The sequence below is a fragment of the Strix aluco genome, chromosome 12 (assembly GCF_031877795.1).
Source record: "Strix aluco isolate bStrAlu1 chromosome 12, bStrAlu1.hap1, whole genome shotgun sequence".
NCBI classification, from domain to species: domain Eukaryota; kingdom Metazoa; phylum Chordata; class Aves; order Strigiformes; family Strigidae; genus Strix; species Strix aluco.
The window spans coordinates 5626324-5652835 of NC_133942.1; the positions used below are offsets into that span (position 1 = coordinate 5626324).

The 26512-nt window shown below is 54.1% G+C and overlaps 1 protein-coding gene across 2 annotated transcripts; it reads right to left on the reverse strand.

The window, feature by feature from the left end:
* Positions 1–26422, reverse strand: SEMA7A (semaphorin 7A (JohnMiltonHagen blood group)). Of its 2 annotated transcripts, none has more exons than XM_074836874.1 (14): positions 26272–26422; positions 11786–11919; positions 10808–10858; positions 10435–10530; positions 9973–10057; positions 9316–9426; positions 7882–8021; positions 7349–7527; positions 7034–7142; positions 6192–6390; positions 4399–4514; positions 3613–3764; positions 2423–2490; positions 1–2025 (listed from the first exon to the last, which is right to left on the reverse strand). In XM_074836874.1, exons 1-14 carry the CDS (start codon positions 26381–26383, stop codon positions 1679–1681), a joined length of 1899 nt encoding a protein of 632 aa, XP_074692975.1. In that variant the 5' UTR covers positions 26384–26422; the 3' UTR covers positions 1–1678. The 2 variants fall into 2 exon arrangements, with proteins under 2 accessions (XP_074692975.1, XP_074692974.1); XM_074836873.1 differs by having other exon boundaries at positions 1–2028.
* Positions 26423–26512: the final 90 nt, after the last annotated feature.

Here is a 26512-nt window from a genome sequence, read left to right on the forward strand (position 1 = left end):
CTCTTTTCCATTCTTTATTTCAACGATCACATTCTCACTTTGGTCACAGCTCTGAAAGGTTTTTTTGGTAGCTGTCGTGGTGTTTGTTTTTTCTCTTCTCTAATTTGAACCCACTTTCTATAATATTATAAAATTATACAAGTACAGTAATCATCAGTTGATAATAAATAGGTATTTGTTAGTTCACAAAGTTAAAGTGCTTTGAGAAGGGATGTAAGAAGCTCTATCCTAGATTCAGGGGGGGGGGTAACTTGGAAATGTAGTGCAGTAGGAAGCTCTGGCCCGTTGTCCATAGTCTGTGGTCACAAGAGGCACGGGGCATCCTGCCCCCCTTGCCAGAAAGACCCCTCGGGCACTCCTGAGTGTCTCTGAGCAAGCACAAAGCAGGAGCCGTGCTGCTGTGACAGGTTATTGGAAGCATGAGATAGGATGCCCCCTCCGTTACACGGCCTGAGGCTGGGGCATTCCAGCCCTCGATAGGGCTGGGAAAGGTTTGGACAAGGTGTGGGATCGCCCCTCGCCCACAGGCGCAGGGAGAGCATCCCTGTTTTTCACAGTTTAGTCTTGCTCGAAGACCTCAAAGCCCAAGGGAAGCAAACCCTGCTCCTCCCCTGTCCCCTCACTGCGAGGGAGAGGGGCAGATCTGCTCCGGGTGGTGGGGGCAGCCGCAGCCCCCCCGGCCCGTCGGCATCGCCCTGAGATCAGCAGCCTGCCGCCTCTCACCCTGAGGAAGCCCGGTCCCTCTCCTGGAGGAGAGGTGCTGGGAGCAGGGGCTGCCTGCTGCCCACAGATAAATGCCCTTAGCTGCCTGCAGAGGATTTGTGCGTTTAAAACTTCTTCTCGGGGCCTCTCAGGTTTGGTTTGGGCTCTGCTTCCACCTTCCCTTCCTGTCCCCTTCGGTCTGTCCTTCCCCACACCCCAAATCTAGTCATCTTCTGAGGCTTTTCCATGCAAAATGCTAACTTCATGCCTGCCCTTGCCTTGCAGGTTTCCAGTGCTACTTCCTGATCTCCCTCCCATGTCAAAGCCAGCTGCAAAAAAACATAAAACAAACCAAACCGTAAAACCCTTCCAGAGCCCAATTCTCCAGACCAGAAGGGGACTCACATGTGGCACTGGGAGCGTTCCAGCTGCTTGCCAACCCAGACAGACATTAGCCACTAAAAACTTGGAGGCATCAGTCCCCGCTCGGAGCGAAGCACAGATCAACCAGTTAGAAAGGGCTGGCTCCTCCTCTTCATCACATGCACGTTCCCAAAGAGAGGAGTCATCGTGCCCTGAGGATCAGTGCATGCACATCGGCAGAAGTCCCCTGAACGTCCGCACCCAGGGTAGGCTCAGGACAGTCACCAGTACAGAGCTACCAGCGCGGGCTCGAGGAGAGGCTGACGCCGCTCCCTTCACGCTGCTGGGTACTGTGAACGTCCCCCCACACGTTTGGGTACCCCTCCCCTCCCTGTCCCCAAACCCTGCTCCATCTGGCCGTCGCATCTTCCTCGCCATGACTCTTCCACCAAGGCCAAAGATGGAGGGGCTGCTGCCCGGGACCCCTTTTGGGACAGTCAAAGATTAATGTCCGAGGAGTGACTAAGAGAATGGGGATCTCGCCTCAGGAACGGACAGCAAGTGCAGGAAGAACGGCAGCAGCCAGGATGGTGGGAACACAGTCCTGTCGTGTTCAGTGGAAGAGCTCCACCAACACCACCATCAGGAGCAGCTGCAGCCAAGAGCCAAATGTCACGGTGGCCTGGCCCTTCTGGGACATGAACCTGAGCTGGTTGACCAGGCGCTCCTTCACCAGAGCCTGCTTGAAGCCGTCCTCCTCCGAGATGCAGACGTAGTGGCCGTAGTGAATGTGGCTCACGTTCTGGATGAAGTGGAAGCAGTCCTGCTGGGGGTGGGTGGTGTTGCAGGTCTTGATGAGGCTGTTGTTGTGGTACCAGTTGTAGGTAGCATAGTGGGACTCGATGGGACAGTTGAGGTAGTAGCGGGAGAAAGGGACGACTGTGATGTTCTGATAGTCATCTGCTGGAAGAGATTGAGAAGGGAGGGATGAGGCAGGCATGTCCAGGAACCACGGATCCCCCCACAAGCCTGGGAGGAAGAACACTTGGGTCGATGGGGACATATTACACAGCCATGTAATGACAACGGCAGGGCCTGACCCATGCCTGGTGAAGTCAGTGGGACTCTCCTCCCAGGACGTCAGCAAACGCAGAGTTTAAGACCTCTCACCCAGCTCAGAAATACATTATCTAGTGACGAACTCCACACTGAGACTTGCTTGGTGTCTCCGTTTCAGCACGGTCATTCCCAGTTCCCCAGCAATGAGTTGCACAACCCATACAAAGACCTAAGAATCAGCCACCCTGCCCCAAACACCCCCTGGATACACGGCCTACAGCTCAAAACCTTTACATACCTTCCTTAACATCTCCCTTTTGGCACGTTCCTCTCCACAGGTCCAGGTTCAGGTTCTGACGCACCTCTCTAGCAGACGGGAATAAGCATTAAGAAAGTGTTAACGTCAGGGAAGCAGCGATTCAGCGCTAGGAAAGGAATCACCCATATGAAATACAGTGGATCAGATAAGGAAGACAGTTTAAACAGCTGTGATTATTCGGGTAGATACCTCTTCGGAGGTTGGTGGATGACAGATGTGAGACCCAGCAACTCACCACAATCAACTGTTTTAAACAGCATCACAACCAGCAGAGCTACACACACTTCTAACACCAAAAAAGGGGCTGAGTGCTCAAAATCCATTGACCTCTCCCTCTCCAGAGCAGGGTGTCCAGGTGGCCAAGAAGGCCAGTGGTATCCTGGCTTGTATCAGCAATAACGTGGCCAGCAGGGACAGGGAAGGGATCTTACCCCTGTGCTCAGCACTGGTGAGGCCGCACCTCGATGAGTGGGTTCAGTTTTGGGCCCCTCACTCCAAAAAGGCCATTGAATGACTCGAGCGTGTCCAGAGAAGGGCAACGGAGCTGGTGCAGGGTCTGGAGCACAGGTCTGATGGGGAGTGGCTGAGGGAACTGGGGGGGTTTAGTCTGGAGAAGAGGAGGCTGGGGGAGACCTCATGGCCCTCTCCAACTCCCTGAAAGGAGGGTGCAGAGAGGGGGGATGAGTCTCTTGAGCCAAGTAACAAGTGATAGGACAAGAAGGAATGTCCTCAAGCTGCTCCAGGGAAGGTTTAGACCTTATACTTAGGAAGGATTTCTTTGCAGAAGGGGCTGTTGGGCGTTGGAATGGGCTGCCCAGGGCAGGGGGGGAGTCCCCATCCCTGGAGGGGTTGAAGAGTCGGGTCGACCCGGCGCTGAGGGATCTGGTGGAGTTGGGAAGGGTCAGGGTGAGGTTCATGGTTGGACTGGAGGAGCTTCAAGGGCTTTTCCAACCGAGATGATTCTGTGTGAGGGGTGCTGCAGGAGGGATGGATCCCTGCAAAGACAGAGTTTCTGGGGACAACACAGATGTCTGCGCTGTTACTGCCTGGACACGATGGGCTCATCTCTCTCTGTGATGGGAAGATGGCCTCAAAACCATGGTCAGCCCTGGCCAGGAAGGGGAGGACTGAGGGTCTGGGTATTTCTCACACAAAACCCAGCCACGTACCGGTTTAGATAAACCGACTGACAAGTGCCGTTGAACCACCCGCAGTATGGATCCCTCGCCAGCAAGCAGCTGTGGCAGTTGTTGCGATACACCCTGCACATGTCCATGGGTATCTCCACGACTTTATTTGTTGAGCCAACGTAGAGCATCGCCTGCAGGAGGGAAGCAGAAGGGCCGATCATCTCGGCACTGTGTCCCAGTGCCACCTTACGAGTGTCTAACCCTTCTCCTGCAGCTTCACTGTGACACTGGGGTGGTTTTCACCAGCGGGGCTGGTAGGTCTCCAGGCAATACAGTCATATCTCCCGATTGCGGGAGGGGAAGCCACCATCCTTCCCCCCACTAGCCTTGTGTATAAATAAGTTTGCTCCTTCAGTGACAGCAGTGTTGTCACCTCTGGGATGGAGCACCAGCGCTATCTGACAGCTCATCTGCCAGCGAGGCTGGACAACGAGAGGGAAACTGCAGGGGGAGGGGAACAGTGTGCTGGGATTTGGCCCAGGGAGTAAACAGCCGCGTTCTTCCCTCGCCTCCAAAGGAGAGGGGGCATCCAAAAACCTCTGTCATCCACTGACCACACAGAGAGTTACCCAGAACTGGGGACATCAGCCCAGCTGGTAGGATTTAGCAAAGCACGCTGCGGGGCCCCCCACAAACCCATCCAGAGGCTGCTTTTAGATCCAGGAGATGCCATTAAACCAGCTGTCCCTGCCTCCCCTGCTGCCTGCTTTTAAAGCTACAGCCCGACCTGCTGTTTTCCTTTCTGTGGAGCAGGCAGACACCCACCCTCTTGTGGTCCAGGATCATGGACTGGATCGGGTCCTTCTTTGGGAAGACCTGGAGCTCCATGATGTTCTGCACCCCATCTGGCAACTCCACAATCTTGTGGATGGATCCCTTGTCTAGAAAGAAAGAGGGGAGAGCCCTGATGAAGCATGCTGAGAGCAGAAAGGCAAGGCAGAGTGGCTGCAGGCAGGGCTGGGGAAGCCAGGCAGAGAACCAGCTCTGCCTCCAGCCCTTGCTGTGGCAGACAATACCTGCTCTGCAGAGCCAGGCTTAACTGGATTCCTGAAACCAGCCACTCAGAGAGGACGGGACCTTTCTCAGAAGGAGCCTGCTTGCTCTGCTAGGAAATCGTCCCCCAGACAGCAGTGTTCCCCACAGCAGAGCCTTGTCATCCTCACAGCCAAGAGCCATGAGGAACCCATTTCCCGTTGCCCTTTGGGCCTGGCTGTGCCTGCTTTGATCAGCAGCACTATAACAGCCTCAGCAAGAAAAACCAACCTCTCCAGAGCTCTGCTCTGCTTTGATCACTGGCCTGTTTTTGCGTGAGCCTCATCTCACCGCTTGCCTGAGGCTGAAACTTGGGTTGTGCCTTTCTGTTTTTCTAATTAAACTGACTCCCCTCCCCAGTTAAACTACTCCAAAGTGGTGATTTAAGAAAATGAGTCAGTTTGGTGGAGGGGTGGAAAGGCAGATCCTGAGGGAACAGGGCTCAGGAATCCTCATTGTTTACCCTCTTCGTACTTGCATGGTTTCCCCTTCCCAAACAGTCGCTCCCTTCTCCACCATCAACCAGGGGGAGGTGACAGACGTGACCCCAGGTCAGGCAGGGATTAGGACCCCCCAGGTGCTGGCCCTTGGCTCCACGCCTGACCCAGTGAGGGTGGGCACCTGCCCTGCCAAGCCCTGAATGCTGGAGCAAGCTCCCTGGCAGGTCTCTGCAAGGTGTTAGGTGCATTTGAGCTAAGGCTTTCGGCAAAACAGGAACAATCTGAGCATGCGTGGGCCCTAATCCAACCCAGGCCACCTACTGAGAGGCGTCTGCATTTTTTTAATCACAGATTAGGACACAAAAGCCCTAGAGAGTCCCTCCACAAGTGTCAGTGAACAAATCCCAGCACAGTGCAGAAAGAGGGATGAGCACAGCTGTAGGGAGCAAGCCCGGGGAGGCAGGCAGGCAAGAGAGGGAAGCGCTGGGTTAGGCACCTTTGCACCTTCTGGGCAGCAGAAAGCTGCACTGCACGGGAACCCAGGCAGCTGCCAGAGTGAACTCGCCAACCTTTTGCTCTCCATCCCGTTCACCTGCAGCTAAATTGCCCTGGCCCAGCTCCACAGCATCTGCGCTGCCCCAGGACCGTGTCTCCAGCCAGAGGCGCTGGCCTCGCAGGAAGTCTGCGCTGCTGCACTAGAGCAAGCAGGGACAGGAGATGACAGAGTGGGTCCCTTTGAAAAGGATTTCCGCTTGACAGGGTAAAGCTGCACCTGGGGAGAGCTGTGCTACCCCTTCCTTGCCCTAAAAGCACTTGGCCTGAGACCTACCACAGGCTGAAGCAGCCCAACCGGGTAAATCCCATGTGCTGGGATTCTGCGTTCAGCCTGTCTTTGGCTAGGCAGCCAAATTGGATGTATTTAGCTGTACTGGGACTTGGCAGCTCTTTTCTGCTTGACAAACATATGCCAAGCTGGGAAAACAGCCCCTTGCTTTGCTCTGCACTGGGGGTCTCGTCTGCTTCCTTTGGGTTCCCTGCCCTCAAGAGGAAAGCAAACTCCAGGGAACTCCAAAGGGCTCCCAGTACCTGTTGCCAGATAAAGCACATTGTAGCGGCGTCCGTCACCCACAGAGACCTCGTGCACCCCGATCTTCTGGTAGCGGTGTTTGTTGTGGAATAAGGGGCTCTTGGTAGGGGAGAGGGGCTCCACCCGGTCCTCCACCTCTGGGTGGCTGTCGGCGATCTTGAAGGTCTCGCTCGGGGTGTGTTGTCCAGAGGAAACGCACTGCGGCAGGAGGGGACAAAAGCCACAGTCAGAGTCAGACGGGTCCCCGAGGCTGAGGCTCGAGGGCAGGAGAGCAAGGCAGGGCACAGCACAGATCCCTCAGCCCACAGGAGGATGCCCAGGCACAGCACACGAGCCCTGGGGCTGCTGTGATTGTGCTCGTGCCAGGTCCTACCAGCAATCTACCCTGCAGAAGTCACAGTTCAGTGGACTCACGCCCTGTCACCCCCCCAGAGGCTCAGGGGAGCCTCCCCCCACGCTGCTGTTTGCTGCCAGGTCAGCGATGCACCTGCAAGCGCAGGGCTGGGCTGCAGGTTGGCTCGGTGAAACCCACGGGGTTCGTAAACACAAGGCAAGACATTGTCCTCCAGCTGCACACAGGAGAGTTCACCGACCTGTTTGCCGAGGCACGTAAGAGCCTGTTTCCCCTTGCTTTCTATGAAGGCGTTGGGCTTATCCAGCCTCCTTTTGTTTCCAGCAACAAAGTTCAGTTCCTTCCCACAGTGCTTACAACCCTCCTCACGGCCTCAGCTCAGCGGTGGGACCTTCCCCTCTGCCCACTGCAGTGGCAGAGCAGGGACCAGCTCTCCCGGTCTCAGGAGGTCTCTCCACTTCACGTGGGCATCTTTTACCACTCACTCACCTGCCCAGGCTTGATCTCTGGGTTAGGACCATTATAGCCTTTGAGTTTGGATGTCCGAAACACATTGTCAATGTCCCCAAAGGAATAGACGCAAACAGCAGAGCTTCCCCTGCAAGCAGCGAGACAAAGAGAGGGTCAGGGAGCCATCGGCCATCAGCCCTACAGCTGGGGCACGGCTGTGTGCATCACACCTTCGCCAACCATGTCCACTCTGGCTGTTTCCCACCCACGTGCCTGCCAGAGAGACTAAAGGGCTGAAAGAAAGGATTTGGCTCATGGGACACGACGTCCCCCCCGTTTTGTAAAGACCCTCACCAGGTGTTTGTGAAGAGCCCGTAGACTTTGGAGTGCCGCCAGTCACTCGCAGGGACAAAGAAGACATCTTGCAACCAGTTGAAGTTGCCCTTGGTGACTGGGTCGACACAGATCAAGCTGGCCTTCAGGAAGGTGGTCCACTTAGAAGCAGAGAGCGAACTGGTTCCCCCTTTATCTTCCTGGGGGAGAAGGAAAGCAGGGAGTCAGGGTTTGGCAGAGAAGCACACAAAGACCCTCCCTGTCCAGCATCTTGGGTGGATAACTGGGGGATGCTCCAGAGGTATATTTGGTGCTGGTCACTGCAACAACCATATTGCATAATATCCCAGCGAGACAGAACAGGGCTTTCTCTCCCCTACATGCAGGATGGGAAGGCCAAAGGACATGGCCGTACCCCACACAAGCTCTGTGGCAAAGGAGAGAATTGAGCCAGAGGGGCCAAATCATGTGCCAGTAACACCAGGTGAGCTGGCATGTCCATTTGCCACTCCTGTAACACTCTTGCCTCCCACCATAGACTGTTCCCATGGTACCTTACACAGCTGGGCCACTCGGGAGATGTTTCTAGGGGCCTCAGGACTTTTATCTGGGTTGTCTTCACGAAAGAAGTAGTAAATCTTGTCCTGGTGAGGCTCTTCGTGCCTTAACGTGGTGGCTTTGACAAACTGAGGGTCTGAAAAGGGAAGTGAGCCATCAGAAAACCTTGGCCTGAACACACACGTTTCATCTGAAAAGCCACCAGTGGGGCCCAAAGCAGTGTGCTCTGCAGCTAACCACTCACCCTCAGACAAGAAAACGCAAATACCATCTGTGCTGCAGGCAGAGGACAGGTCCGAGCCCATCCTCTACACCCGACCAGTGCATCGCACTGACAACTGCTCTTCATGTGCCCAATGGGTTCCCCTTCCTCGCCCTCCTGCCCAGCTCCACGCAGCTATTCCCTTGAAGGTCAAGTCTGCAGAGCCCAGTGCAGCCTTGGCTGCTTGGCAGCAAAGCAAACCCCTTCTTCCTTCTTGGGCAACAGAGTTGTTATCACAGAGGAAGGCTCCCTTGGTGGGAGCAAGCTGCACTGTTGTTTGTGTTTGCTGTGGAGAACCCAGTGATGCTCTTCCTATTAATACACCACTGCCAGGAAGGGCAGCCCCAGCAGCAGCAGGGTCCCTCTGAGCATCGTTAGTTGGTGTCCCCATGGCAGGGAGTTCTGTGTAAGTGTGGGATTGGCCTTGTGGCTCTATCAGGTTTGTTTGTCGGTGCCCTGATTAACCCCTCTCCACTGCCCTGCTTGAACAAGCCCTGTTTTGCCCCAGTGTCACTTTGATTTGATTTTTTCTTTGGGCAGGGATTCAATAATCTCCTGGGGAGCCTTGGGGGAAGGCAATATAATAAGCTCATGGAAATCGAGGAGGGTCCTTTCTCTCTATTCCCCACCCTATCCCATGCACAGCCCAACATGCACCTGCCTCACAGTCTGGGTGGGGATTTGGAAAGAGTCACTGCCCGGAGTGGAAGTTGTTGTTCTTGTTTCTGCCACTGCACAGCAGCTGATGGGCACCTTTACACAATCATATTTCCTTCCAGCAAGTGACAGGGGACTTGCCACCCATTTCTCTCCATTTCCCCATCTCCTCACCCTGAGCAAGAGGAACTCACACATCAGTTGTTTTGTCCCAGAAGCAGAGGTGAAATTCCCCCAGCTGGCAGCAAGAGAGCAGGAGGGAGCCATGGGGTCCCTCCTCACTGGCATCACGGACGGGGACCAGATCAGCCCTCCCCGCAGCTTTAGGGGTGACCCAACCCAAACAAGAAGCTCTACAGCTACACCCCAGCTGGGCAGAGAGGATGTACCCCTCCAAGCTGTGCTGGGTACTTATGGCCCACAGTTGTGGACTGACAAAGAGTCCAACTTACCTGCCCAATGGGGCAAAGCGGCAGGTCCCATGCCTTCAGGATCCCCCCTCTGTACTTACTCTGCATCACTGTGTCACTGGTGTAGAGCTCTCCACCCCCTCTCACTCGACGGAAACGGGGTATCTTGCCATTCTGCTGGCTCTTCTTGATGGTGGAGTAGATGTCATGCCCTGTGGGATAGGAAGGCTCATTTGCAGGGGGCTGTTTCCGGATGGGGCAGAAGGGTTTGTGAGAAGAAAACAAAGAACCAAGAACTCTCTGGGCACATGGACTCACAGGGATTGTGGACAGAGGTCAAGAAACCCAGTCCTCACTGCCTAGGACTGAGCAGGCCTGGCAGGACTCCCCCAGCCCTTTTCCTTAAAGAGTGGCAGGGCCAGATTCTTGCTGTACCTCTGGGAAGGATCCTCATCTGTCCCTCTGCCAGGTCCAGAGCAAATTCCTGCAGGACCCTCCTTCCCCACTGTTTCCATTGCACTCTACCCTCCTGCACAGACTCAACCCCCATGTCCTGGACAGGAATAAACAAGCTTGTGCCATGCCCTGTCCTGAAAGGTTCTGCATTTCAATGAGGCAAAAGCAAGAAGCACTAAGGCTGATCACCAACTAGAGCAGAGGGATAAAGCCCCTGGAGCAGCCTCAAGGTGTCCCTTTTTTTAAGAGCCCAGCCTTCCTGCACAGCACTACAACTGAATTCCGTGAGCAGTGAGACCTACCATCAACGACGACGAGGGTATTCGAGTCAGGAGTGAAAGGAGCAATACCTCTCCCGTCCCACGAAGTGCTCTCCTTTCTCTGCGTCTAGGTAAGGACAGAAATGGTCCCTAAGTGAGACCAGCTCAGGGAAGGCAGGGGAGAAAGACGCCCACATCCACCCCTGGGGCAGGAGGAAAGCGGCCCAAACGAGGGAAGGATGGGCCAGGCAGAGCCCCTGCCATGGCAGGAGGTGAGGAGAGGGGGGCTACGACAAGTGAGCACAGAGGTGGCATGTGTGGACCTCTGCTCACGCGGGCTGTCCCATGCTGTCGTGATAAACTCCTCAAGGGAGCTGGCATTTGGGCATTTCAGAGCACTCTGTGAAGGAGAGGGGATCAGGGCACCATTTTACAGATGGAAATAGCACAAAATAAACCAGCAAGTGCTTCGCTTTGGTTCCATCACAGGTGGCCACAGCGTACCAAGTTCCAGCAGGTGGGAGCACAGGCGCCAGTCCCACAGACTAACATCCCATCTCCATACTTCTCCACTAAGGTGAGGTAATTTTTATTGTCCTCCTGCAAGAGAAAGAAGAGGAGCATGAGTGGCTGCGAATAGCAGAGCACAGCCCCACAGCACTACCAAGCACAGTGCTGTATGGCTTCCTAGCTTTTTCATGGGTCTTAAAACCAGAGGAGGAAACTAGTATCATCTCATCTCCTGCTCCACAGGCACTGGAGGTCTTCACCCAGACAGAGCATGCGAGAAGCATACACAGTTCCTACCCAGCAGTCCTTGAACCCAAGTCCTCCAACCCTCACCCATCCAACTGTTCCCACCACAGGTAGGACCTACCAAACTCCCAGATGTCATGCACTGTCCTTCATTTTTCACTGGGAAGTCTTCCTAGGGTAAAGGAGAAAGAAATATGCTTTAATTCCTTCCCTCTAAAAGCCAACTGACGTGGGCTCAGTCCATGAACTACCTGTGTCCCTCTCTTCACCAGAAGCAAAGCAAGCATGATGGTGAGAAGGTCATTCAACACTGCAACGCGGCCCTTCTCCCCACTTAAGCATTTGAAAACGCTTGAGGAGGCTGGGCTGGATCTCTCAGGCCCTCGAGGTGATGGGGAGAAGTGGGGATGCAAGGCCAAAGTGGCAGGCATGACTAGCTGGCAGCCTGGGCTGCTCTCCAAAGGATTTCGGGAGAGGATCTGTCATTGTGGAGAAGGAGTGTTCAGTTCTGGGTGGTGGTGTCCAAGGGTTGGGACACATGAACCACGCTGTTTCTGGGAACAAGAAGGGAAGTATCTGGGCCCAATCTTCAGCAACCAACTTGTTTGAGAAGGACGAGAAGAGGCCATGAGAAAGCCAACTGGGGGGTTTTCCTGCTGTATTAACTCAGTGCCCAGCTGATCCAGAACTTCCTGCTTTCAAGGAAAAGCAGCCTGGGCTCCAACAATGGAAAGAGATAGGAACACAGCTTCTCCCCAGTGACATGAGTCTGAACATCCCTTCTCATGCTAAAGAAAGGGTCCCTCACTGGAAAAAATCCTCCCTCTGGGGCAGCAAAGACCTCAGGAGGATCACTGCCTGGGAAGAACCCACCCACAGCTACTGTAGGAGACTTCTCCCTTGCTGCAGCCATTCACCATGGTGACGTTGTGGCTTGCGGGATGGATGGGGCAGGCTGGGCAGAGATCAGACCCTTCCAGGTCTGACTTTGCAGCTGGCAAAGACACCGAGCAAGGTATCTAGCATTTGGGCTGTGAGATGGATGCTGGACACTTTCTTACAGGGCTCCGGGGCCAAAACGTTAGCAGAGCATCCTTACCGTGTAGTTCTCATAGGTTGCAAAGTCATAGTAATAAAGCTTTCCCTCTCCCCCGATGTACATGGCTGAGCTGTTTTCTTTATGGTAGAAGACCGGGTACTTCTCACTCCTGGGAAATACATACTCCTTCGCACCTAGGAACAGCACAGAGGAGACACTCGTCAGGGGAAGCACAGCTCACTGCCGAGAGCACTTGCAGTCAGCTCAGGCTGATCAACTCACTTTCTGTGTCCTCGGTGCGAGTGAGGAGAAAAACAAGGACACGAGGCTGGGGGCCCTCTGGGATGGCTGGCCCAGCGCCAGGCAGGCAGGGAAAGGCAGCTCCCAGGCTGGGAGCTGAGCTTTTGTCCCCTTGGCCCCTGCACAATGGAGCTGCCCCGCCCGGCCCCTGCGGGGCTGGTGATGGAGGAAGAGGAGGAGGAAGGGAAACTTTGCTGCAGGAGCTCTTGTAGGAGAACAAAAGCTCAAAGTGACTTAGAACTGGCTCTGCAGCATCCAGGTGAGCGCTGCCTTCCCACCTGCTCTAATGGCAAGTGCCTCCTGCCTCCCAGATGAAGGGCTCCCCCCCTCTCTGGCCATCCTCCGACAGCCGCTCCAGGCAACTGCCTCGTAGGTTTGGCTCCTGCATCCTCTTGCATTTGACATGCCTGCAGCTTTTTGTGCCCTGCTTTGGGACCTTGCACGTGCTCAATTGGAGCTGTGAATTCTTATACCGCTGAACGGGAGAGGAGCTGCTGCACTGCCTTGCAGCAGGGGGGGGGCGGGGGGGTCAACCTCCCCGTGCCCACAGGGTAGATCATCTACCAGCCACAGCCCAGCATCACACCTCTCCCTGCCAGCCTCCAGCTGCAGGGCCAGCATCCTCCCTCCCAGGGCCAGGAGGGACCAACAAGGTTTGGAGTTCCCATGTCACAGGGTGCACGTAAAGCCACAACTCACGGGCTCCACGCCCCAGCCGTGAACAAGAAGTGAGCTGCAAGACCCAGGACCCATGTCACAATAGGTTGCTGCAGATGGGAAGCTTTCCAGGCCCAGCTGGAAGAACTGCCTGTTCTCTGCTCCTTCCTTCCTCTTTCACCTTCTGGCTTTTCCAGCTCCTCTTTCCTAAAAACATCCTCCCTTCCCCTCTGCATTGCCAGCTCAGGTGTGGGAGGCTGGCCCTGCCCCGCAGCACAGTTGTGAGCCTCCTGTCCTGGGGCTTTTGCTGTCCCTCGATGGGGGCCACTGGTCCCTCTCTGGGACACTGCAGCCTCATCTGGGCAGCTTTGAGCAGCCGTGCCAGAGCTCAGCTCCGCAGCAGGGTGCAACCCCTCTGGCACACGTGCGCTGCCGTAGGCTACCCTGTCTCCTAATGAAATTCACAGCAATGACATGAGAGGAATTGCTCCTCCAGGGGGAAAAGTCTCCGATCAGGACTGACCTCTGCTTAGCATGACAGGGCACTCCGTTTTCATCTCTCCCTCTTTTCCCTTTTCCAAAGAAGAGGGGGCCTCTCTCCTGGCAAGTGCTGCTGCTCCCAGCAGACAAAGGCTGCGTCTGCCTCGGGAGCTGGCTGCCTGCACAGACAGGCAATTAATCAGTGGCACGTGTCCCTCTCTATTTATAGGGGCACTTGGCAGGACAGGCAAAGGGCAATCCTTGCACAGTCCAGCACTCCCCCTCTGCCTGGAGCATGCTGTGCAGGGGCCCCGCCAAGGCTCCGCAGAGCTGAAAGTAAAAAAGACTTATTAGAGGTCACTGGGGCTACTGAATGCTTCTTGATTTGCAGCTTTTTTCTCCACTTAACTACGCTGGGCACCTCCTTGGGGTCTCTAATCCTTGCAGAGCTAAACAGCACCCAGGCCAGCAAGGCCTTCCCATCACCGGCTTGGCTAACGGGGGATGCTGCCAGCCACCACCGTGTGATGGGAAACTCTGCCAGACCCACGGGCCGCAGTTTTGCAAGGGCACCTCAGCCGCAAAGAGAGAGGATGGAGGCGTGCCATGGTACAGAAACCATCTCTGCCTTCCAGCCCGCAGCTTGTCGCTAACGCAACCCTGCCAGGCTGCCCTTCCCCTGCGCTGCGGGACAGAGGCCACGGGGCTGGCGTGGCCACGAGGGGCATTCGGCAGTTGGGACCCTACAGCTAGGAAAGCCGGGATGGACAACGGTCCCTGCCTGCTCCCTGTCCCCTCCCCAGCCCTACCATCCCTCCTCTGTCCAAGGACTCGGAGAAACTCCTGAACATGTGCTTTGCCTGCTGGAGAAGCTGGCATCGAGTCTTTTCAGAGTGACTGTGCAACTCATTTGCCTAAGTGGCCCTACAAGCGGGAAGCCAGCTGGGCACGCCAGCTAGCCCGGGCACCGCACCAGCCACAGACTCAGTCTATGTTTGCCAGGGAGGAGAGGACTAATCCCCTTTTCACGAGCACCCTTCCCAACAGTCCTCTAAATCCCCCTCTTGGCCCAACCTGAGGAGCAGGCAGGCAACAGCCCATGCACACGGGAGCCCCTAAAGCCCTTCTCCCCCATCCAGTTGCCACTGCCAGCACAACCCATCGCCAATATGCCGCAAGCAGGTCTGGCCAGACTTCAGCAAACTTTGCTCTTGTTTTCAAACCTCCAGCCTAGCCCCTAAACTTGCTGCAAATCCAAGAAGACATACACCTGCAGGCACTCCCCACTCCTCTACCTCACCCTTTTGCACGCTTCAGCCCCGCATGATCTTATTACCTTTGATTTCATTTTCAGGTTTTTTTCACAACACCGCCTCTTTCTTAAGCTCAGCTCTGAGAGCTGTGCCAACCTGCAAGGACACACTTCTCCAAACAGCCAGAAGCAAACAAGGCCAAAACAATAATTTGGTTGGCGCCAACGTATTATTTATCCTACTGCTCCCCGGGGACTGCACTGAATCACTAAGCTGAGAGTAAACAGCTCTGCTAGCCAGGGCCTAGAAGCGTGTTTGTGGTTTCAGCGCTGATTTAACTCGATCTGGAAGGGAGCCTTTTAAAGGTGTTTCTGTGAGCGGGTGCTGGGGTCTCTCTGCCTCTGCAGCAGCCCTCTGGCTGACCTGCAAAGCTGGCCTTCAGCCCGTGCTCTACCTTAAACAACTCGGCTTAGGCGAGAGTTTGATCCCCTTCACCTCTGCTTCCCATCTGGCAGGATCAGGGGGAGCAACCCTGCCCCGGTCTGGGGACCCTGGGGTATAAATTGCTTCAAGAGCTGAGGATGAGGAGGCAGAGGGCATCTAATGGCCCACACTATGTCCCCAAAGGAGGGGACGTGACTCTCCTAGCAAGTCCAAGTCTGCTTTTGACACTGCAGAGAAAGGATCACCCCCCTGAAAGGGGGAAGGCATGACCCTGCCATCACCCTCCTTCCAAAATCGAGTCCGGAGCTTCAGAAGACACAGGGCTCATTTCCAGAGCCTCGCTAACCCCGACGAGTCCCTTTGCCTGGCATTTACTGCAAACCCCACCGTCAGCGTGCAAATCAATGGCACAATTGTCAATTGAAATGCTAACCCTGGTCCGGAGGAATGAATGGGAGAAAGAGCAGCTTTGTGCTTTGCAGGCGAGATGGAGAGTACCACACCAGATTGAAGAAGAATAATATTAAATGAGGGAGAAGGAAGGAGCCCGGTGCATCTCGGAAGGATGCCTGCGGGGTGAGGTAACGGAGAAGGAGAGAAATGAAGAGGGAGATGCTCTGGGTGAGATGAGGGCAGGGAGGCCCATCCCAAACACACAGAGCAACGCAGATAACAAACGGAGTAATCCTGCTTCCCATCTGATAGGGTGAAACGGGCCCAGCTCCCTAGAACAGCTTGGGCAAATCCAGCTTTAATGAGACACTGAAGGGCTCTCTGGCTGCTTTTGGGTCCAGGAGCCCCTTCAGAAAGGCAGCAAGAGCCTGGGCAGAGCCTGGCCCTCCCCAGCACCACGGCAAGGGTGGGCTCCCAGAGCATCCCACAGCTCAGTGCGGGGGGGAGCATGTCCCCCACCTCCAGAACAGATGTCCAACTGGAGAAGCAGTGTGGGCGTGCAGCCTCGTTGCAGGCAAACTCAACAACCCAGCTCTCATCCCGGCTGGAGGGCTGACTCAGCTACGGTGGTCCTTCTCCCTTCCACACTCCACCATTCCCCGGTCTGGCAGCTGGTGCCGGCATCCCAGACACTCGGCTTAGTCACTGGCTCGCACGGCTCCCAGCACCGGTAGTGGGCAAGTCTTTACGGGTCTACAATTCACTGATGCTGGGGGAGGACTACATCTCCCTGAAATGGAGATGATGGTTCAAATCTGCTCTGGTGCCAGCGTTTTAAAATAAGGAACTGAAATAAAGCTTGGGAAAAATAAAAAGGGAAGGAGGACGAGATAAGAACGCACTGCTTCTTGGGAGCGGCACCAATGCAGAGAACAGGCAGATCCTTCACTTGCTCCTCATAAAACCCTCGTTAAGTGGGACACCCCTTGGAATATGAAGAGGGGAAATGAGGCAGGGTGTGGGGTTTACCTGCTCCCTGGCATTACCCACTCCACACCACGGGACCTGTGCTGCCCTGAGTGGGGGAAGTCCCTTTAGCTAAGCTGCCTGTGTTCTGCCAAACTCTTCTGCTGCTGCCATACGATGGGGACACAGGGCTGGGCCACCCACCAAATGGCAAAACAGGATTTAAATTACCGTAGCACCAAAGCTCACCACTGTGGTGAATGCAGCCAAGTCACCAGCACCACCGTGCTCCTCGGTGCCCAGGCAATCCACCCAGCAGCCCTGGAAACTCTTCTCGCTGTAACATGTTTTAACACTGTCAGTCATCACCGTCACGTGTCCTACCCTCCCCGGCATGACGCCGCTGACACTGCCACCTGCTCTGCTGCCTGTAGGTCTGACAGCGAGCATGCTCCCGCCTGAATCACGGCACTGGTCGTATCCTTTCCCGTTCCCTCCTTCTCCAAACAATTACTTAGTTCTTCCTTCCTTTTTGAATTGACTGAACAGATTATGACCTTGATAGCAGCACATCTCTGCTGCAATACGACCGGGATTGGCTCTGACGGCAGAGGGAAAAGCTGCTTTCTCAATGCTGACTCAAGGACTGACAATGCGGGGGGGTCCCCCGGGGCTCATCCCCTACACCTGTGCAAGGAGACCTCATCTCCCAGCAACGCGGGCCGGGCCGTGAGTCAGGGCTGACTGTGTGCTTCAGGCTCCTGCACATCTCCCTGCTTTTGGGAACATGAGAGTGCCAGCTCAACTCAATGACATCGATCCCTCTTCCGTTCCCGCTTCCCCAGCGCATGCAGGATGCATGACAAACACCCCAGCACGGGCGGATCACCTACCTTCCTTTAAGGGTTGGGAATGTGATTCAGGCTCACTGCCTTAGTCACCCACTTTGGGGTCAGGACTCCCGGTCCCAGCTCTGACATCACTCTGCAGCCCAATTCCGGTTTCACTATTTCCTCAGGCAAGGCCGGGAGGATGATCCCCAGATTTCCTACCTGCTTGGCCAGATACCAGCCCTGGGAGCCCCACTAGCAGCTGGTCTCCTCTAAGGGGAGCACAGGAAGTCACAGCACCCACCCCAGAGGGATGGAGACACCCCACGGGGCTGCCATGGGTCCCCTCCCTCCCTGGGGGGAGGACTGGACTGCACCACACTGCTCCCATCCAAGAGCCACACACCGTCTGTCTCCCCAGCTCTGCCACAGATGCCGGCAAGAAGCCAAGCTGGGAATTTTTTTTTTTTTTTAGACGATCTATAAATTCCCAAGTTGAGACATTTCGGAAGGAGGAAGTATGCCTCCAGGGAGCTGCTGTGCTCACTGAGCAGCTAGGTTTTCCTTCCCCCATGACTTTGCCTGAAGGGAGCAATGTGACACAAGGAAACCACAGTCAGGCTGGCCAGGGAGATGCTCCCCAGAGCCCTGCTCACCCGTCAGCCATCCCCTTCCCAGGGGATGGACGCCTCGAGCGCTCTGACAGGCTTCTGGGCCTCAGCAGATCTTGCAGCGACAGGGTTTTTTATAGGAACAATTTGTCTCTAGATGAAACGACCCAAGAGGGACACTCTAGGGGGTTTGCTCTGACCTGCCACGGAGTGATTGAAGGGCTGTGAGTTGCAAGGTCTCCAACACGCCACCAGTCAACACACCTCACGGAAAACGATGTGCTTTTGCGGGAGGGCTTCTGAGAAAGAGGCGGAAAGGCAATATAACCACTTCCTTCGCATCGCTCACGAAAAAACCTGGCCCGTTGTTCCCTCCTCTCCCCAGCTTATGCCACCAGATGGGGATTTAGCTGCACCCCTGGGAGCCAGGATCCTTACAGCCACCTCTCAGTGCTGGGGAAGCAGAGGCAAAAAAGTCTGAAGGATCACCCCTCATGGAACATCGCTCCACGTGCAGGGCAGCCCCACACCATTTCAGTTCGACCTATGCTCCAACATCAGTCATTCCTCAAAGAAAGCAAAATAAAAAGAGCAGAACCAATACAGCCCCATCGGCGACAGATCTCTACCCCAGATCCCTAAGAGCTTCCTGAGATGCATCCCGAGAATATGTGTGTGCCCAGAAAGGAAAGAGTAAATAAAATGGTTTCCCAGCAAAGGCAAAGTGCTTTCTCATCAGCCCGGGGTGGGTAAAAGCCCTGACCGTAATTTTCCCATGCCCTCCATTCTGTAGGAAACACTGTGGTTCGGTTCCCAAAAGCAGCACATCCAAGAGCGAGGGCCTGGGCTGTGTGCTGCTTTCCTTTTCGTTTTCCATCCGGGACCGTTGTCCTTCACGCAGAGAACCAGTGAGCCCAGCACTGGGCAGTGCAGGCAACTCGCAGGAGGCTGGAGAGCATCTGGGGGATGTGTAAGCCCCGAGCCCTTGCACAGGCATCCATGCACTTGTGGGAAACCCAGAAGAGGTGTGAAAGCACGGAGGGGAGACATGCAGCTGGGAAGTCCACATTACTCAAACCTAGACCTGACTGCCTTACACATTTCACTCCTCTTTCTTATTTTAAGTTCACAGCAAGTCAGAGCGACGGTTTTAATCTGTTTGGTATTTCTCATCCTGTCTCTCCCCCAAGACAGTTTGGAGACAAGCAGCATTTAATCATCTGCCAAGAAACCTCACGCTATCTTTTCTCACACCCCTCCCCAACCACTTCTGACTCCCTCTAAGTGCCCCTCCAAAGGAAAGAGCAAGGCCACGGATATATCAGTAACATCTACATCCTCTCCGCAGCAGGACTTTTCCACCCTCAGCCAAGCTACATTCCGCCTGCCACCATACGACACTGCTTGCCTTTTCTCTGGCTCCTTCCCCAACCACTCCTGAAGACCCTGCAACTACGGGGTGGCTCATGCAGCCGTTTTCTGCTGCCCTCGAGAGATCCCTACCATCAGTAGCAAAATGCTCCGGAGCAGAGGAAACAATTCAGCCCGCATTATCGGGGATAGATCCTACAAAAGCTCTCAGCCTGTGTGCAATCCAAATGCCCAGGAGGGCCACACTAGTGCAGCAGAAAGGCTTGAGCTTGCAGAGTACACTCTAACTAGACAAATACTCTTTTTTTTTAAGAGTTACACTACAGAAGGGAAATATTCTGGCGCATTAACGATTTCCACTCTATTTCTGGTAAGCTCCAGAGCGTCTTGGCAGCAGGCAGCAGTATGCAGCACAGGGGTGAGCTAGGGCAGGAAAAAAGAGGAAAAAACCTCTCAGTTTGGTAAGCCAGCTGCTGAGCATGGGCATGCCTGCTCAAAAGCTCTTCTGAGAGCTAAGCAGCCTATATCCCCTTCGCGAGGGGCCTCCAAGCTGGAGCCAGAGCCGGCAGCGGTCCCGAACGCCCACTCAGCAAGCCACAAAAGAGACCCCTAACCTGCAGCCGGGAAGGAACAAGCCTTGAATTCAAAGCTTCTGCCATCAGGCAGGGCTTTGTGAACACGGGCAGTGCTGCAAGGCTCCGCTCATCCTCTGAAGGCTCGAACCAGAGTGCTTCGTGCTTCAGGAAAGATGGGTTTCTCCTTTTTAAACACAAAATGACTACACGACAGGCATGGCAGCATTTTTTATGCGTGCCAACACTTTACCAATATCCCCTGCCCCCCACCCCACAAGCTCACCCCCCCAGATTATGCAGCACTGAAGCCTGTGCCGCTGCAACATGAGTCCAGAGCCTTTGATTTCACGGGTGCAGCTTGTCATCTAGCAGGTACGTTTTTCCCTACCAGCCCCGAAGCCGAGCTGCTTGCTGCACCCTACGGATTGCGGGTGCTAAATTTAGAGGCAGGTTTTGTTACTTTCCAAAAGCCGTTTTCTGTAATGACAGTCCTGAGCTGTGCCGTGTTCCTGCTGAAAGCTGGGGAACTTTGGCCTGTGATTATAGTATTTTATTATACGGTCACCGGAACAATGGCAGAACAACAAAAGGATGGTTTTAGCAGGGGGGCTGCTATCTGGAGAGCATGGCTGCCCCTCCCACTAGGAAGATCAGTTTCCAGAGACTGATTTATCATAAAAAGCGTTCCAGGATAAAAATTGCCCCGAGCACCTCTATGAGCATCCACCAGCGTAACAGCCGCTTTACCTTTTAGCTTAATTGGCAGCCATCTCCCACCTCCCTGCTGCTGGTTATTAGGGCAGGGCAGCCGAGAAACCCTTCTCAGGCACCTGCCCTCTTCTCCCAGCCCAGGGGAGGCTAGCCAGGAGGTGGAGGCAGGGAAAGTGGACCTGTGCAGTCCCCCATGGAGCCACCAGCCTCAGCAGAGGTTTAAAGGTGAGAGGATCAATCCGTGGCTCCAGAGCAAGGATGAAGTTTCAGTTCCCTATAGAACAGAGATGACATTATGCATGCAGTGAAGGGACTTCCTCACTAGACTAGGAAGGGCCCTGGCATGCTCTTTGCAGCCCTGCTGCTGTAGGCTTCCCACCCCTGTAATGAATGTCAGTTAGGTCTCAGCCCTGCAGCCTCCTGCGTTAGTGCTGAGGAAGGCCGCGCAGACCTTCTTAGCACCCCCTTTCTACCCGCCCGACCCCCACCAGTATGAACACACAACATCCATTCTTCCCACGTCCATCTTTGGCTACAGCGCCGCATTAGTCAGACTTGGAAAGCCAAACCACCGCGTTACAGTCAGTCATTACAAACCAGACACTCAGATCAGACTTTCCAAAACTTGCGTTATCCAAGATACGAGCAAACCCATGGTCACGGTTGTTGTGAGCAGCCCGAGGGCAGGTGTCTGGCTGGGACTGTCCATGCATTCCTCAACAAAACTCCTGCAGCTCCTTAAACTCGCGACACCCTCTCCCTCCCAGTACTGGTGTGCCTGATAAAGCAGAATAATTTAACCCAAGCGAGTAATCAGAGGTGGAGACATTGCTGCAGGAGGATGCTGATACCAGGCAACAGGATTCAAACTGGGGACTAGAGAACCAAAGCTGTCAATAAGGGCAATATTAGGTTTATTATGCGAAGCAGACTTAAGCTGCTCTGAAACTAGTAGACACGGTAGGAAATGCTTCTGCATCCAGCTCCTGTGGCACTCCTACAGCATTCCTCTGTCACATCAGACACAGTTAGACACAGCCTACTACACCGGGTGGAGCTGGGATTGAAAAGAAAAGATTGCCCAACAGGAGGAACGAGTCCTATTCTTGGAGCAACCAGGAATAGCTGCACACCATAGGTTGTAGCTCAACAGGGGAGCACGGGCTGCAAAACGAGTAATTTCTTCCTTTTAAATCACCTTCCGGCCCTTTTTCTGGATACAAGCTTCTTTAAAAAGCATCTTGTACTCAGTACTTAGATTTAGTTTGTACTCAGCTACTCAGGCTTAGATTTAGTTTGTCCTGCTTTAAGGCACCGAGCCTGACTATATCAACTATAGAATACCCTCCCAGGCCAATTTTCTGCAATTCTGACCCTGAATCGGCCTGAGGGCTGGCACGGAGCTGGAGAGCAGGTCAGCAATTTGCATCTGGCTCTCTTTCCCAGCCCTGAGCATTTCAGTGCAGCAGCCACAACTTTTATTAGTTCGCCCATGCCTGTTGTTTTTTGTGTCACGCTCTTGTAACAGGAGGTGGTTGTGATTCACTCGCTTGGTTTGTTTGGTTTGTTTTTCTTTTTCAATCTGCGCAGAGCAAAAAATATTTTCAACCAACATTTTATGATACCAGCATCATCCACCCTGTGAAAATGAGCCGTCTGCAGAAAATAGCATTGCTGGGAAAGTGAGAAGCTTTCTCCTGAAAATGTCGATGCTCTGAGTGCTTCATGTGAAACTGTCCTACAAAGATGTTTCACACCCATGGGACCATGGCTCCTGCGAAAACAGTGCCACTGTCACTAAGGAGTAACAGCTGGTGCTAGTGCCACAATCTCTCATTTTGCCACCACTCCCCATCAGTACGCGTTTGGCCTCGTCTCTGATCAGCTCTCTTCTTCCTTTGCTAGCTGAACGCATCATCATTGTACCGGTGAGCATGAAGAGCTGCTAGAAGAGCTCCTGCAGCACTCAGAGACGCTTGCTGGCGCAGTTTTCCCAGGGCAACGAGAAGGGGCTGAGCTTGGCAAAGCCCAGGAGCTACTACAGGCAGTGTGAGCAACTTCCAGAAACTACCATTTTGACTCCCCCCATGACCCTGGGCAGGCTTGAGTCAGTTTACCCAGTCGAGGCAGCCAAGGGTCAAGCGTATAATCTTTCTTTTCCCCTGCGGGACCTGCTTATCTCCTGTGAGCTATGCACCAGCTCAGAAGCTGCCCCCTCCAGCTTTCAGCCTCATCTGTTAATGAGAAAGAGGGGAACAATTAAACTATCAGACTCCGTCCTACCCCAAGGTGTAAATGCAGTAGGCAACCAGAGAGGGGCTGTGAGTTTGTCTCAGATTTACACACTTGTGAGTAAACAGGGACAAGACAGTCTTAAGCATGGCAGTAGCTAAAAATAATTCCTATGCTGCACCAAAGGCCCCAGGCTATAGCAGCCTGACCCAGCCCTCAGGCTCCTCGCTGTCCTCACTGCTCTCCTGATGCTCGGTGACTTTCTGGTCATGGGACAGCCTGGGATGCCACCCTCCCGCTCTGTACAGAGGGGCCGTGTCTGCCCGCTCTGTCACCTGGAGAGCTCTGCCCAGCCCCGGGACACAGCGGTCTCCGTTTCTGCACATGGATCAGAAAAGTAAACGCAGTATCTGTGCTGACCAGCAAAAGCCCACTGTGGGATGCGAATACACCTTTTTCAAAGGAATGCCCAGCTGGTCAGCGTTTGGTTAGAAAAATACATGGAGGCAGAGGGAGGATGGAAATAAAAGGGAAGATAAGCAAGAACACAGCGTTCAAGGGTGAGGCACTTGCGTCTGCGCCAGCCCAGGCTGCTAAAGCTGAACTCACTCCCACACTGCAAATCTCCACAGATAGGGAACTTGCCATTTACAGTCTTCCTTCATTAGGACTCTGGGGAGGGTAATAGCCAGAAGACACCCCGACCCATCTGTGTGCTGGATCAGCTGCACAGGGGAAAGGGGTAAAGTGCTTGTCAGTAAAAAGGATCTTAAGGACTTTAGATATGACCAGTGGTCCGGAGATGACCTCAGCCCTTTGTTTTGAGTGTCCTTCCCCTAAGAGGAAGAAATCCTGCAGAGTCAGACATGCTTTCAAATAACTGCTTGCCCAGCCAGCCACCTGTGCCGGCTGCTGAGAGGGCTCCAGGGGTCCCTCACCCTGCCATCGGTGGCAAACACTCCGGAGCATGTGTGGAGACTGGGCTGACTTTTGGGGAAAGCGTGCCCCTTCCTCACCTCCTCCTGGACTGTGCTGCACCATCAGGGAGGCAAAATAAAGGCAAAACAGTGGCCATGGCCTCCGGGCTGGTTTATACGCACTGCATTCACAGAAAGGCAGATCTGCAGAACACGGTGCTCCAGCCACCCACCGCTCTGGCCTGATGCCACAAGTCCAAGTCCCCAGGACTGTTAAATTACTTAAATCCAGCAGCTCCAGGCACCGAGACAGGCTGACTCTGCTTCTTTGTCTTCAGATCTCAGTTCAGAATTGTGCTACCTAAGCCCAGCTACATTTTTTCCCCAGCTTGCAATGTCCCCTCACCTATTCCTTGCTATGAAATCGAACAATGAGGGACCACGGGGCAAAACAGCGGAGTAGTTCAGGCTGCCTGCAGCGAGGCCAGGGCTCTCTCCCTGGGTCTGGTGGGGTCTGGCAAAGGGAGCAAGGCTAAGAGATAGAAGGGTTGCTGTAGCTTTGCCCAGCACCAATTTCCTCCTCTTCCCCAGTGCCGCAGCCCGGGAATGGATCCCACACACGTACTCTTCCCTTCTGGAGTGAGCTGGGCTCTGGCCAGCACCAGGAATCTCTCCCTTCATCCGCAGGGCTGTAACGTCTCAAGGTGTCTTTGCTGAGGCTGCCATACCTGGTGCTAGTGATGGGCTGTGGCATGTAAGAAATTTAATTATGTGAAGAGCTGCCAGCTCCCGCAGAGCCCAGGGCTGAGGCCAGCGTTGCACCACTGCAAATGCAGCACGCCAGGCCCAGCCCCGGCAAATGTCCCGGACTTCTGCCCTTCTCCATCCAGCTCCCAGCCTCCAGGGCCAGGGCTCAAGCCGCAAACCGAGCCCTGCAATAGCACCACCCCTGTGACAAGGGATAAGCCTCTATACATGGATGCAAACAGCAGCAGTGTGCTGACCTGCAGGTTTTACTACAGATGCTGTGCTTGCCTTTCACTGTGTCTGCAGCACTGGGGAAGTGAAAGAGGGCTCCCTGTCACCCACCATATCCCCTTTGCCCCTGTCCCATTTCTTCATCCTCCCCCCTCCTCTCCATCCTCCTCCTCACCCACAGACCTACTTCCTAAAGGGTAGAGGTTATGCTGAGCAAAATGCAATCTGTTAAATAGGACACGGGATTGACTCTTAATGAGTGTGCCACACAGCTACCTCTTATACCTCCCTAATTGAAATCCCTCCTGGCCTATGTCCCAACTAAGCTCTCAAAAAAAAAAAAAGAGAGACAAACAGAGATCAGCACATGCTGATCCCCTTGCAGGGAAGTGTCCTAACACTAATAGGCTTCGGTGTTTCTCAGTGACAGATCGTCGCTGTACTCGATGCTGGGAAAGCCACCCTCTGACACAGATACAGGAAAGGGCCAAATGACCCTTCTGCGTGTGCATGCCAAGCACAGCCCACGGAGACAGGTGGAAATCAACTGCTCGAGCCCTCTCTTCCCCCTCAGCACAGTTTTACTCCAGGACAGGCATTTCCAACCACACCAGACCCCAGCAATTTAACTTTTCCCCCCCGCTCCCCTAAGCAGGGCAGGGGAAGCATCTATGGAGAAACGCATGACCCCCAACCTCTGTTCAGTCTCAGGCTCTGTGCCTTCTCCCCCGCTTGCATCCCCTTTTCTGAGCCACTTCATCTGCCAGCAGATAAAACAAACGATGCAATACTAGGAGCAACCTTTCACTGCCCTCCCTGCCGGTGTCTCTCCCCTTTGTGCGACGGACGCGGCAGGCAGAGGCCACCTCCGAGCCACGCACCCACCGCCCTTCTCTCTGCTCCTGGCCCTTCCTCCGCAGGCAGCGATGGGCCTGAAGAAGAAGGGCTTTATAAATAACGGCAGAAGAATAACAGATGGCGCAGAATAAACCACGGGAAATTCGTGTCCTCTGAAGTTGTCGGCGAATAAGAAACACAGAGGAGCTGTTGTACTGCAGAGCAGCATGAGATCTGCAGCTCGGCTGAACCCGCTGGCTTAGCCAAACACCAGAACCGCCGGGGACAAGACGGGGTCTTTTGTTAAAGCCTCCCTGGAGGGTATTAATCAAAAAGCTTGGAAGACACATGATAAAACCAGTAAACGTTAGTCTGCTCTTTTCAACACACGAAGCTTGTGCTGTACTCTAAGCTTGCTCCTTGAAAACATTTCTTTGTTCAGTTTCTGCTAAGATCAGATCTGATTATAAGTCCTTGCGTGCCATTTCAGACAGATATATTTTCTCAGAGAATGGAGATCTTCTGCAAATATTTACTCACAGAACTCATTTGCAGCTAACAGGGTAAGTATATCAGATGAATAAGAAAATTAACTGTATTATGCAAACATACTTCTCCATTTCTCCCTGCAAGTTAGGGGAAATGGTTACTGTGTTTCAGGGCTTTTCGACAGCCTTTCATACACCCAGCCTGTAGGAAAATGTTTTCAGAATATGAAAAGGAAAGGATTTGGCAAGAACAGGGATCTAAAAATGCGACCAAAAGCAATCAAGGAAGCCAGAAGCCCCCTCCTGAGATCACAGGAATTTTAGCTCATTTTAATGAGAACCAAAAGTCTCCCCAAAGAGACAAAAGAAAGAAAAAAAGACCAACTCTTCTCAAAAGACAAGACATAGGTAGAACATACACAGCACAGGGAATAGGTGTCAGCTGCAGACGCTGCTGCTGCTGCATCTCAAGGTTGCAGCCGACCGCAGCCCGGGACACTTACCTTGTGGAGCTGTGATGATCCTGGGGTTCACCTTGGAGTGCCCCGCTGCCAACACGCCCAGCTGGCTGGCCCACAGGGCCACGAAGAGGGCAACGGGCGACCTCCTGTCCATTTCTACTTATTCAGCAGGCAGAGATCATGAGCTTGTGAGGCTGACAGCTGCATTGCTTGTCTTATACAAAAGAGTGGGCAGCATCAGGACAGCCAATTACAAACAGAGGGCGGGACTATGTTTAACTTC

Excerpts from the sequence above, each read along its gene's own strand:
- SEMA7A (XM_074836873.1), bottom strand. The coding sequence starts at position 26,383 with ATGGACAGGAGGTCGCCCGTTGCCCTCTTCGTGGCCCTGTGGGCCAGC. Across the intron at positions 7,528-7,881 it reads GAGTGGCCCAGCTGTGTAAG|GAAGATAAAGGGGGAACCAG; the intron begins GTACCATGGGAA and ends CTTCTCCCCCAG. Across the intron at positions 2,491-3,612 it reads CAGTCGGTTTATCTAAACCG|AGAGGTGCGTCAGAACCTGA; the intron begins GTACGTGGCTGG and ends CCCGTCTGCTAG.